This window comes from Bison bison, unplaced genomic scaffold, assembly GCF_000754665.1.
Source record: "Bison bison bison isolate TAMUID 2011002044 unplaced genomic scaffold, Bison_UMD1.0 scf7180017864190, whole genome shotgun sequence".
NCBI lineage: Eukaryota > Metazoa > Chordata > Mammalia > Artiodactyla > Bovidae > Bison > Bison bison.
The window spans coordinates 1,023,857-1,035,811 of NW_011494762.1; the positions used below are offsets into that span (position 1 = coordinate 1,023,857).

General features: G+C 45.4%; 1 protein-coding gene and 1 long non-coding RNA gene across 2 annotated transcripts in view; one reads left to right on the forward strand and one right to left on the reverse strand.

Annotated features, from left to right (window-relative positions):
* LOC104991375 overlaps positions 1–3,785 on the reverse strand; it is a 9,977-nt gene extending 6,192 nt beyond the window's left edge. Inside the window, exons 1-2 of the long non-coding RNA XR_825606.1 lie at positions 3,579–3,785; positions 1,370–1,438 (exon numbers count right to left, since the gene is read on the reverse strand). This is a non-coding gene — a long non-coding RNA (uncharacterized LOC104991375). The remainder of the gene's footprint in view (positions 1–1,369; positions 1,439–3,578) is intronic.
* LOC104991374 (cytochrome b reductase 1) overlaps positions 3,531–11,955 on the forward strand; it is a 34,697-nt gene continuing 26,272 nt past the window's right edge. Inside the window, exon 1 of the mRNA XM_010843811.1 lies at positions 3,531–3,830. Within this exon, the coding sequence (XP_010842113.1) occupies positions 3,638–3,830 (193 nt within the window). The 5' untranslated portion in view covers positions 3,531–3,637. The remainder of the gene's footprint in view (positions 3,831–11,955) is intronic.

Here is an 11,955-nt window from a genome sequence, read left to right on the forward strand (position 1 = left end):
TGTGTATTCTTGCCATCTCTTCTTAATATCTTCTGCTTCTGTTAGGTCCATACAATTTCAGTCCTTTATTGAGCCCATCTTTGCATGAAATGTTCCCTTGGTATCTCTAAGTTTCTTGAGATCTCTAGTCTTTCCCATTCTGTATATTAATATGTGTATAATAATATATACACAACATATATTAATTCATATATATGGAATTTAGAAAGATGGTAACAATGATCCTATATGCAAGGCAGCAAAAGAGACACAGATGTAAAGAACAGATTTTGGACTCTGTGGGAGAAGGTGAGGGTGGGATGACTTGAGAGAATAGCATTGAAACATGTATATTACCATATGTAAGACAGATGACCAGTGCAAGTTCAATGCATGAAGCAGGGCACTCAAAGCCGGTGCCCTGAGACAACCCAGAGGGATGGGGTAGGGAAGGAGGTGGGGTGTTCAGGATAGGGGGGACACATGTGTACCCATGGCTGATTCATGTCAAGGTATGGCAAAAACCATCACAATATTGTAAAGTAATTATCCTCCAATTGAAATAAATAAATAATTTTTTTTTTAAAGATAGAAAAAAGAAGAATCTGTCTGCAGGAGATGTAAGAGGTGTGGGTTTGATGCCTGGGAAGATCCCCTGGAGGAGGAAATGGCACCTCACTCCAGTATTCTTGCAAGGAAAATCTCATGGACAGAAGAGCCTGGCGGGCTACAGTCCACGGGGTTGCAAAGAGTTGGACACCACGTGTCTGTGCACACAAAATAACTTTATAAAGTACTTCACAAAGTATTTGAGTAAGTACTTTGGTGACAAACTGTTACTCACCCCCGGGGGAAACTTAGACCACAACTCTGGTTTTAAAAGTTGTTCATACCAAGCCACAGCAATCAAAGTGACAAGTTTTATCAAAGTTAGGTCTTTAAAGGACAACTTAAAAGTTGAAAGTTTTCTCAGTTTAGCTGGTAACTTCAACGTGATTCAACATCATCCATCTTATTTGGCCATGTTTTCATTCTCCTAAGGTGTTTTGTTAAATGGAATCTGGAATTCTTCTTTGCTGCTGCTGCAGAGTAAAATCAAATCAAGAGTGGAGTGAAGGTGCTGGGCTAAGGGTGTGAAGAAGTTACCTGGGGACAAGAACTAGATACTTTTAGGGAGAAGAATAGGGACACAGTGATATTGTTGTTAAAGAAGTACTAGTTAAAGGTCGAAGAGGAAGAGAAACAGTATAAAATTAAACAGGGAATCTTTGTAGCACTCAGGAACCCAAATGTCCGAAAAAATAAAACCAGAAGATGCGGCAATGATTTCTCTTTATTCCTATGCATCTACTCTCACCTTTCTCCACTCTGCTGTGTCCTGAAGACTGACCTATATGTGCTACATCATCTTTCTTCTGGGTTTCAGATTAGCTTCTGTCCTTTGGGACCAGGCCGGAGACTGGAGGGGAAGAAAATAAGGCTGGAATATTCCATTCTTCCTTCTCATTCTTCCTCCCTGTGGGGTCCCTGCAGGCTGGCTGCATCCCTCAACTCAAGACCATGGCCCCAGTATGGCTGCCCTTTTTACACTATTCTCATGTGTGTGTGTGTGTGTGTGTGTGTATCTTTTCTGTCTTTGTCTCTCTCTTTCTCTCTCTGTATTTCAGTAACCCTCTCCCATTCAGGTCTGGGCACTGCAAACCCCTTGTGGTTTCCCACACCCTGCCCACAACTTTGTAAATAGCCCTGTTCATTATTAAATTGCCCAACTGGAATGAGCCGTTTTCTTCCTGCCAGCACCCTGACTGACACAGTCAGTCCCATTCTTCTCCCAACATTTACTGTGTAGCTACTATATGTCAAGAGTGTGTTCGTCACTCAGTCATGTCTGACTCTTTGTGACCCCAAGGACTATAGCCCACCAGGCTCCTCTGTCCATGGGATTCTCCAGGCAAGAATACTGGAGTGGGTTGCCATTTCCTTCTCCCACTTTATGTCAATGAAGGATAAAATGATAAATTAGACAGTGAGTACTCTCAAGGGGGCTGTCTGGGGATTGGAGACAGCCACAGGAATAGATCGGTATATCACACCTTGGTGAGTGATGCAGAGAAGCAATGGATGGGGAGGTGGTTGTGTGCATGCATGCTAAGTCACTTTAGTCCAACTCTTTGCGATGCTATGGAATGTAGCCCTCCAGACTCCTCTGTCCATGTATAAGATAGGGGTGTAAGCAGACACAGGTAGGGTTTCTTGGTGGAAATGGTGTTGGGCAATTTTAGAGGCAGAGACATGCGTAGGAAGTGGTCAGGAACTGGGAGAGAAGCCATGGACAACAGGGCCAGACCATAGAGAGCCTTACACTGTGGGTGTTGTTAAGTCACATCTGACTCTTTCATGACTCCATGGACTACAGCCCACCAGGCTCCTCTGTCCATGGGGTTTTCCAGGCAAGAATATTGGAATGGGTTGCCACGTCCTTCTCCAGGGGATGTTCCACACCCAGGGATCGAACCTGCGTCTCCTGCATTGGCTGGCAGATTCTTACCACTGAGCCACGGGTGAAGCCCCATACTGTGGTTAGGGGTCCTTTTTTTCCCATTTGTTTACTCTCTTTTTCTTCCTTTCTTTTTACCATCAATGGAAAACTAGTGACAGCAGTGAAGTCTGTAGCCTCTAACTCTTAGACCTTAATCTTGGACCACTACCAGTGCGTGACACTCCTACTTCCTTGCCTAAAACCTGTCTTTTCCATCGAAAATCACGCCCATACACCTCCTACACATTCTAAGGGCTTTCACAATGGCAACAAGACAATATGGTAAACAATTAATTCTTTGGAGATGAGCCACAGGAGGAGCTAGAAGTTAAGGTTCCCAAATGCATTCTGGGAGACCTTGCAGCCACAGCCTTGCCTTCTTCAACAGGAATGATAATTCTGTCGCTTTTCTTGTCCAGTGGAGAAGGGTGAACTGAGTGTTGGAAAGAGGGCAGGGAGTGAGTAAGCTCAGGCCACCAAGATGAGGCTTTCGTCCAAATACGTTTGAACAGGTGGCACTTTTAAGATGCATTTTTATCACATATGGGGAAGTCGAGGGTCCAAGAGGTGTCTGCTTTCTCTGTTAGGTGCTCACTGCCAGTAGTTTTCTTGCTAGATGAGACCAGGTACACACTGTCTCACAGGTTCCTCCTTGGCATCAAAGACAGCCAGTCCTCTAGGTCTGCAGCTTAGGAGGCTTCGTAAGTCAAAATCACACACACAAAGCCACCCGACGGACCCTTCTCTTCTGTTAACCGATTGTGCACACCACTGCCTTACTCAGCCTCCTCTCAGAGAAGGAAGAGACACGGGAAAAGTTAAAGTGGTGGGTGTGGAAACTTCTGGACTCTTGCTCTCAACAACTAACCAGATCGGTTACTCGAGCTCTCGGCAAGCGCAAACACCGACCACGAGATCCCCAGGGTGGGGCTAGTTTCTGAGCTAAGGGCCAGCTGCCCCCGCCCCGAGGCCCCGCATCCCAGGCAGGCCCGCGACAAAGCCCCTCCCCGGGGCGGAGACAGCTCCTAAGTCTACGCCGCGTCCCGCCGCAGGCCAGTACCCAGGGGCCGCCGCCTCGCCGAGTTCCTTCGCCGCCACCGCGCGGAGTATGGGGCGTTGATGGCCATGGAGGGCTACAGGGGCTTCTTGGCGCTGCTGGTGTCGGCGCTGCTCGTCGGCTTCCTGTCTGTGATCTTCACCCTCATCTGGGTCCTCCACCACCGAGAGGGGCTCGGCTGGGACGGGACCGCGCTCGAGTTTAACTGGCACCCGGTGCTCGTGGTTACCGGCTTCGTCTTCATCCTGGGCATCGGTACTGGCACCTCCTGGGAGGCGGCGGGGGAGGAGGGGCCGAGGTTCCCGACCCAGTTCCAACCGAGTGAGGCTGGGCGAGGGAAGGGGTGAAGGAGTAGCGGGGGCCAGGGAGCCGAGTCGGCAGCGCAGAGGGAGGTGGCTGGTCCGGCTCCCGGGGGCCGCGGGCCGGGCGGACTTGGGCGAGCGCGGGAGTCGCGGCGGTGGGGCGGGGCGCGCGAGACTCGGGTTCGCTGGAAGACGCGTAGCTGGGTCAACCGACCCGGCTAGGTTAACTTTACTGCGAGTGGCTGGGACGCTACACTAGACTCCACCAAGCTTGGGAGCAGGGGGGAGATGCAGGAGCGCGGTGCAGCCAGGCAGCCCCCGAGCCCCCCGAAAAGCACCGCCTATGGCACCAACCCTGCGCAATCAGGGGCGCGGAGATCTCTTTAGTCTAGGCCTGTCGTTGAACTTGTTTTGAGACTGCGGGTTAGGAGAGGAAGGCAACGGTGGTGGGGCGGGGGCGAATGGAGTGGGGAGAATTGGCCTCTTGTCTCATCTCTAATTTTCTCTAAAGCCCTGAGCGAAGGGGAGGCCCGTCAGCGGGTGGCCTCACGAGTGAGTGAAGGAAGCATCAACTCTGGTTTCACTCCTAGAGCGTTAAACTCAGTCGAGCCCAAGAAGCTGCCAGGATTCAAAACGGTGTTTCGCTGCATCTCCAGGTTACTGGACAGTCTTGAGCCCGACTTGTTTTTGCGGCTGCAGACTGGCGAAAGTTCCCCTGCGGGCTTCCTGTTGGGCACTGGCCCGGATCATGGGGCCAGAGATGCCCGCAGGGGTTCCGTGGCCGCCTGGCTGAGTGAGAGAGATGCTTATGCTTGGGACTTCTTTGGGGTTTGCTGCCCGGCCTGCGTTCTCTCGGATGAGCCTGGCACGGAGGGGGGACTCAGGGGATGGTTGTTTTTGTTTTGAGCTATAATTGACATATTCGTTTCAGGTGTGTAACATGATTATAGATGGAGATACCTATTACTAATTAACATCCATCACCTCACGTAGTTACAATTTTTTCCCCTTTGAGATGGGATGAGAACTAGATCTCATCTCACTTAGCATTTAGAACATTGCTAAAGAATATAGTCTCTGTAGCATTGTTCAGATCTACAATATATTATTATTACTTGTCACCACTGTTCTGCTACATTACATCCCTTTAGAACTGGAGGGCTGTACCTTTTGACCACCTTCACTGTTTCCCCGCCTACTTCCTCTCTCCTCAGTGGCAGATCTTTTTATCTTTGTGCATGTGCTGACAGCTTTCTTTTCTTTCAGCTGTTGTTGAGCTGGAGGAACCTCTAGCTAGTGCTGCAAGCGCCATTTATTTGTAACCACTTTCCAAAAAGTGAAGTCAAGGCCTTGGCAGAGAAAGCATTTAGAAAAAGGCAGGAGTAGTGGACTGGGGTTATATCATAGAGAAGAAACGAGAGGAGAGGAAAGGACTGGGAAACAGATGCCCACCAGCTGAAACCACTAGCCTTGCCTCTGAGCAGGCTGCCTTTTCTCCACCAGTATTTAACTTTCCCCAAACAAACAAGAGATCAAAAAAGCACCGACCTCATTCCTAAAGAAAAGATTTTTGTTTCCGATTAAAACTTGGGCAGCAGCCTTGGCCAGTGTGGCTGGATAGTGGCATGTTCCCACTCTGGGAGGTAGAGGAAGCTGCTGCCAGTGTCCAGCTATGGAGACTTCCCTGGTGTGAGATTGGCATCCACCCCGGTGTGAATACCACTGGACGGCTGAGTCGTTCGTTGCGTAAGTCTCAAGTTATTTTGCCAGTAAACTAAAATGAGAAAAACATACTCGAGTTCCAAAGTCACTGTTGGCAGAAGCACTATTTCCTTCCTGGTGGAGCCCTCAAGTTTGGCTGGAGCTGTCAAAATCTTCTGTTTGCTCAAAGCAGTAGAAACACTCTTCATCTCTTCCAACCCAGTCCTCTGAGCAGCACCTAATACTAAGAAACTTTACCGAGGGGCTACAAGATCTTCTCATAATTTAAGGTAATGGAAACAGGTGATAATACTTGTTTCTTGACTTCTAAAAAGGAGATGGCCTATCGTTTATTGAGTGCCCCTGTGCACCCACTCAGGGCATTAATTCACAGATATAGAGAAGCGTAAACTGAGGCATGGAGCAGCTAAGTAAGTTGCCTGTAGAAGTACTATACATGTTTTCAGTGGTTTTATTTTCAAGTTTCATTTCTCTACTCTTAAGGCAATATGCTTATTCTCTGTAAAATACCCTTTTTAGAGAAGCAAAAAGCTTCATCTAAAAAACACTTTGAAATTCTTCATGATGGAGTCCATCACAGTTTTCCTAAAAGAATTTATAGTTTGTCTAAACTTTGGGCTTTTAAAAGTCTGTTTACATTCACTTTGCAGCAAAAATATGAACATGGATATTTTGGAAATTTTCATCTGCTGCCTTCATTTAAGCATAACTGCTGTATTTGTATTAGTTTTGGAATGTTTGTCCTATCAACATTACCCATCCTGTTTACTATTTGGATTCCAGGCATGCAAAACACTTTAATCAAATGACACATTTATTTTTTATTTTTAAAATGTATTCTATTGAAGTATAGTTGACTTAAAATGTTGTGTTAATTTCTACTCTACAGCAAAATGATTCAGTAATACATATATACATTATTTTTCACATTCTTTTCCATGGTTTATCACAGGATGTTGAATATATCCTGTGCTATACAGTAGGACCTTATTGTCTATCCATTCTATATGTAATAGTTTGCATTTGCTAATCCCAAACTCCCAATCCATCCCTCCCCACCCTCTGCCCCTTGGCAGCCACAAGTCCGTTCTCTATGTAGATGACACATTTAATTGACATGAATGTAAACTTTCTCATACGTATAGGCACATACACAGACCTCATGAATTCTTGCAAGTTTTGGCCCACCTGCACTTCCTCACATCCCGCAGTAGAATGAGTAGGAGTAAAGAGTTGACCTTATAGATGGGGGTGGGGGGGACAGGGGACACACGTGTTATAGACCATCCGTGTTATAAAAGCCTTTTGTACTGTGTGTAATTGCTTCAAGGAGCAAATTTTTAGGCTATGTTGTTTCAGATCTCTAATAGTGAACATGATGTAATTGAGTTCTGTGATGCACACATGTTTAGAGATGAGAAAAGGGAAAGTCACTCAGTCATGTCCGACTCTTTGCGACCCCTATACAGTCCATGGAATTCTCCAGGCCAGAATACTGGAGTGGGTAGCCTTTCCCTTCTCCAGGGGATCTTCCCAACCCAGGGAGCTAACCCAGGTCTCCCACATTGCAGGCAGATTCTTTACCAGCTGAGTCACAAGGGAAGCCCAAGAGATTAGAGAAATGCTTCACAAATGCAGAGAGCAAACAATATTTAAAACTGTATGAGAACTGGTATATGTCCTTTGAAATACTTGTAAGAAGTAAGCTCTGAAGAAAGCAAGGGTAATACAAAAGTTACAAAATAAATGTCTGTGTATGTCTTTTGGAAAATATACGTGTTCTAAAATAAAGGATAACAGACTATAGGATATTTAAAGCTGAAATAAAATTTTAAACTTGTAGGAAATCTAGCAAACATGAATGAGGAAGTTTCAAAGAGACCTTTAGAAGAGCTTTGTGCTTCTCTGAAAGGAATGTTTCCCATGAAATAAGTATACTGCCAGGAAATCAGAGGAACAAAACTTGAAAAGGCCACAGAAAAGACTGAAACAAATAAATGCTCTCAAAGTAGCTGTTGACCTTCTAAAAGGTTCAGCAAGGTGGAAAGTGTTTTTTAGAAACAGGTAGAAAATTCAGGTATATAAACGTAGTGAAAAGTCTCAGCAACCCTATACTCCCTAGTTTGTCATGTGTAGAACTCTTTTGACTATATAAACTGAGGGAAGAGAAATTCAATAGTGTAATGATCTCAGGTTGGTTTTGTGAGAGACTATAACTTCATTTAAGTCACATTTAAAAGACTAACAAGACGAAATTGAGTGGTTCTTAAAAGGCAAGTGCGATATCTATTAACGTACCTAAAAGTGACCAAATTCCAAGACCACTTAAATATATTTGGAAAGGCTCTTGGGGTAAAACCTGGCAGAGAGTGGAGAAAGTGCCTCAGATACCTATTCCAAAACCAGCCTTTGGAACACCATAGATAATAAAGCCTATCACTCATAAAGAAACGGGGCTTTTTACAAAGCATAAATATTCAAGACAACCCCAAACACATTTTTCTTTTTTGTTAAAAATAAGTGCATACAGATCTCTTTGTGATGTAACTAATAAAAATGTTTCAGACATGAGTATTTCACTGTTGTGTCCCCAGTGTCTAGAATAACGCCTAGAACTGGCACAAAGTAGGCCAATAAATAGCTGTTGAATGATGGTTCTCAGTACCATTGTTAATTGTAACAATGCACTTTTACAGCCACTCATTTGTGGAGATAGTAATGCATTGTTGGGTGTGTGTGTGCAGTCATGTTCGACTCTTTGAGACCCCATGGACTGTAGCCTGCCAGGCTCCTCTGTCTGTGGGATTTTCCAGGCAAGAATACTGGAGCAGGTTGCCATTTACTACTCCAGGGGATCTTCCCAAGCCTGGGATCGAACCCTCGACACAGTCTCTTGTGTCCCCTGCATTGGCAGGCAGGTTCTTCACCACTGCACCACCTGGGAACTCAGGGATAGTAATAGTAGCATCTAAAGGAGAAGTGCCCACCTTTCTTCTCAGTGATCCTGCTGTTTATAGCTGGTTTGGAAGCACCGATTAAGTCAGCCTTGGGGGAGAATGGGCATGATGGTGTATTGGAATTGCATCTCTACTGTAAAGGCCTTGAGCTTATTGGAGTGTTACTGCCTGCACCTCTTCACTCCAGCAGGTCTCCCTTTTTCCTTGTGCATCAAGTTCCCACCCCATTGGATCATTTCCAATGTGTTATAATGTCTTTTATCTTAAAAAACAACCATACTCTTGACCCCTTACTCCCCTTTCAGCTACTGCCTAAAATCCCTGCTTGCCTTATCACAGAACTTTTAGAAATACTTGTCAATACCTGCAGTCTCCAGTTCCTCTCCTCCTATTGTCTCTTGACCCCACTCCAATCAGGCTTCCTCTCTACTGCTGCACCAAAATTGCTCTTAACATAACCAATTGCCTCCACATTGCTAATTCCAGCCATCATCAATTCTCAGTCCTCATCTTGCTTGACCAAAAAGCAACATTTGGCGCAACTGACCCACTATTCCTCCTTGGGACACTTCTTCACTTGGGCTTCCAGGATCCCTGACTCTCTTGGCTCTTCTCTCCTCACTGCCTACTCCTTTTCGTGTCCTTTGCTGGCTCCTCCTCATCTCCCTGATCCATTAAGGTTAGAGAGCCTGAGCTTCAGTTTTCTGACCAATTCTCCTCTCCTGATCCACTCAGAATCTTGGTCATCTCATTTAGTCTTGTGGCTTTAAACACCATGTATCCCCCTGAATCCTCCTATATTTATGTTCACCTGGACCTCTCCCCTGAACTCCAGACTCAAATATCCATCTACTCAAACTCTCAACTTGTATGTCAAATAGACATGTCCAAATCTCAACTCTCCGTCTTCCTCATACCCCCCCAAACTTCTCCTCCTATAGGCTTCCCCATCTCATTAAATGGCAACTTCATCCTTCCAGATGTATGTTCATGTCAGAACTATATAGTCATCCTTGATGCCTCTGCTTCTTCCATACTTCTCATCCAGCCCATATGAAATCATATAAATTCCAAATTCAAAATATAATATTAAATTCAAAATATAATATTAACCAAATTCTGACCACTGACTATTTTCTCCCTCCCTCCCTACTTCTCTTCCTCCCTTCTTTCTTATCTTCCATTTGAATGTAAGCTCCCTTGTCTGTCTTCTTCACTGCTGTATCCATGGTGGGCAGAAAATTACCTAACATGTAATTGGCATTCAATAAATATTCACTAAATTAATGAAAATTTGGCCAGTCCTTTAAACTGGGGGTCATAGATACAAGGATGACATATAAAGTGAATATGTGAAGTGGGTTGGGAGTGTAGCACCCACCAGAGTGTCTTCCTGGCTTTAACTAAACATTCAAACACACAAATTCCTGGTCTACACTGGACACCAGTCTATGCAGGAGGAATGTAGGACAGGAACCGGAGTTTGCTGTCAGGGCAGTGACAGGTGCTCCTTAGCCGGCATCCTTGCAGCGTAAATCCCTCCATCAGCTCTCCTGTCCCCAAGTGACTGTCCAGACATCAGGAGATGAGATCTCCATTGATGGGATTGGGGCTTAAGGTCCCATGGCCCACATAGGACCTTAAGATGAACCAAAATCTCTTGTAAATACTCTATGGACCTGGTTTCTAGTGCCCCTGAAAACAATACATGGTGAGTTGAACAGTGACTTCCAAAAAACATGTTCAAGTCCTAATCTCAGTGACCTCTGAAGGGGCTTAGTATCTTTGCAGATGTAATATTTTTATATAATTTTGTTTTTTACTCATCTTTGGCTGTGCTGGGTCTTCGTTACTGTGTAGGCTTTTCTTTAGCTGTGGCGAGTGGGGGTCTATGCTCCAGCGGCGGTGCATGGGTTTCTCACTGCGGTGGCTTCTCCTTGCGGAGCACGGGCTGCAGGGCACAGGCTCAGTAACCGTGGCACATGGACTTAGTTGCTCCATGGCATGTGGGATCTTCTCGGATCAGGGATCAAAGCATTAGCAGGGGATTCTTTACCACTGAGCCACCAGGGAAGCCCTTTGCAGACGTAATTAAGGATCTTAAGATTAGGTCAGCCCGGGTTTAGGATGGGCCCTAAACCCAATAACTGGTGTCCTTTTAAGAGAAAAGAGAAGGAAATTTGAGGCACAGACACACAAAGGAGAGGGTCTTGTAAAAATGGAGGCAGAGATTGGAGTCATCTGTGGACAAGTCAGGGGAGCACCAAGAATTGCCAGCAGCTACCAGAAGCTAAGAGGGAGGAATGGAATGGATTCTCAGAGCCTCCTGAAGGAACCAGTCTTGCCAGCAACTTGATCTTAGACTTCCGGCCTCCAGAATTGTGAGGGAATACATTTCTGTTTGAAGTCTCTCAGTTTTTGGTCCTTTGTTACGGCAGCCCTAGGAAACCAATACTGGATATGGCAGTTACACTGCACTCTGGGAAGCCCAAAGCATGGCATTTTCTTCAGGTATTTGTAGACTTTTCATTGTTCTTCTCAGTCCAGACACAGTTTACCAATCAGGGGTCCATTTTATTATGAGCAGTGTTGCCTAATAACACTCGGGAGAAGCCACTGTGTTTACGAGCACAGTTAACCAAAGTTCAGATGCTTGGCCACAGGGTATAGGTACGGGCTTTGTGTGAGGGGTAGGAACTGCAGGGGACTAGAGATGGCCTCCTCCTGGCGAAATAGAAAGCTCTTAGCTCCAGCAGGTTGGGGCAATGTGGGGATCCTCTCAGAGGTCAGAGCTTCTCATTATCCAAGAGAATCCAGATTTAAAAAAAAAAAAAAAACTGGTTCAGTCTAAAAGTAAACCAGCCACAAAACCAAAACCTCCACATCATCATGCTAATCAAACAAAATACTTCTGTGGACCAAATCCAGTCTCTATCTTCCAGTGACCTCTAGAGTTTTCTGTCTTGCCTTAGTGGGCTTTTCAACATTTCCCTTAAAAAGTAGAACAATCTTCCCTTTTAAGAAATATAGACCAGATATCTTTGTTATAACTTTTTTTCCTATAGAAACTTTCTTAAAAAGTCAGAACAGGCTTCAAAATGATTGCAGACTTCAGCTGTACCTTTCTAAGTCTGTTTATTCATTCATTCAATTTCTTCACATATTATCCTATTTATTTAACTAGCATACAGTATTTAAGCACTTCAGTTCAGTTCAGTTGCTCAGTCGTGTCCAACTCTTTTCGACCCCATGAATCACAGCACGCCAGGCCTCCCTGTCCATCACCAACTCCCGAGTTCACTGACACTCACGTCCATCGAGTCAGTGATGCCATCCAGCCATCTCATCCTCTGTCGTCCCCTTCTCCTCCTGCCCCCAATCCCTCCCAGCATCAGGGAA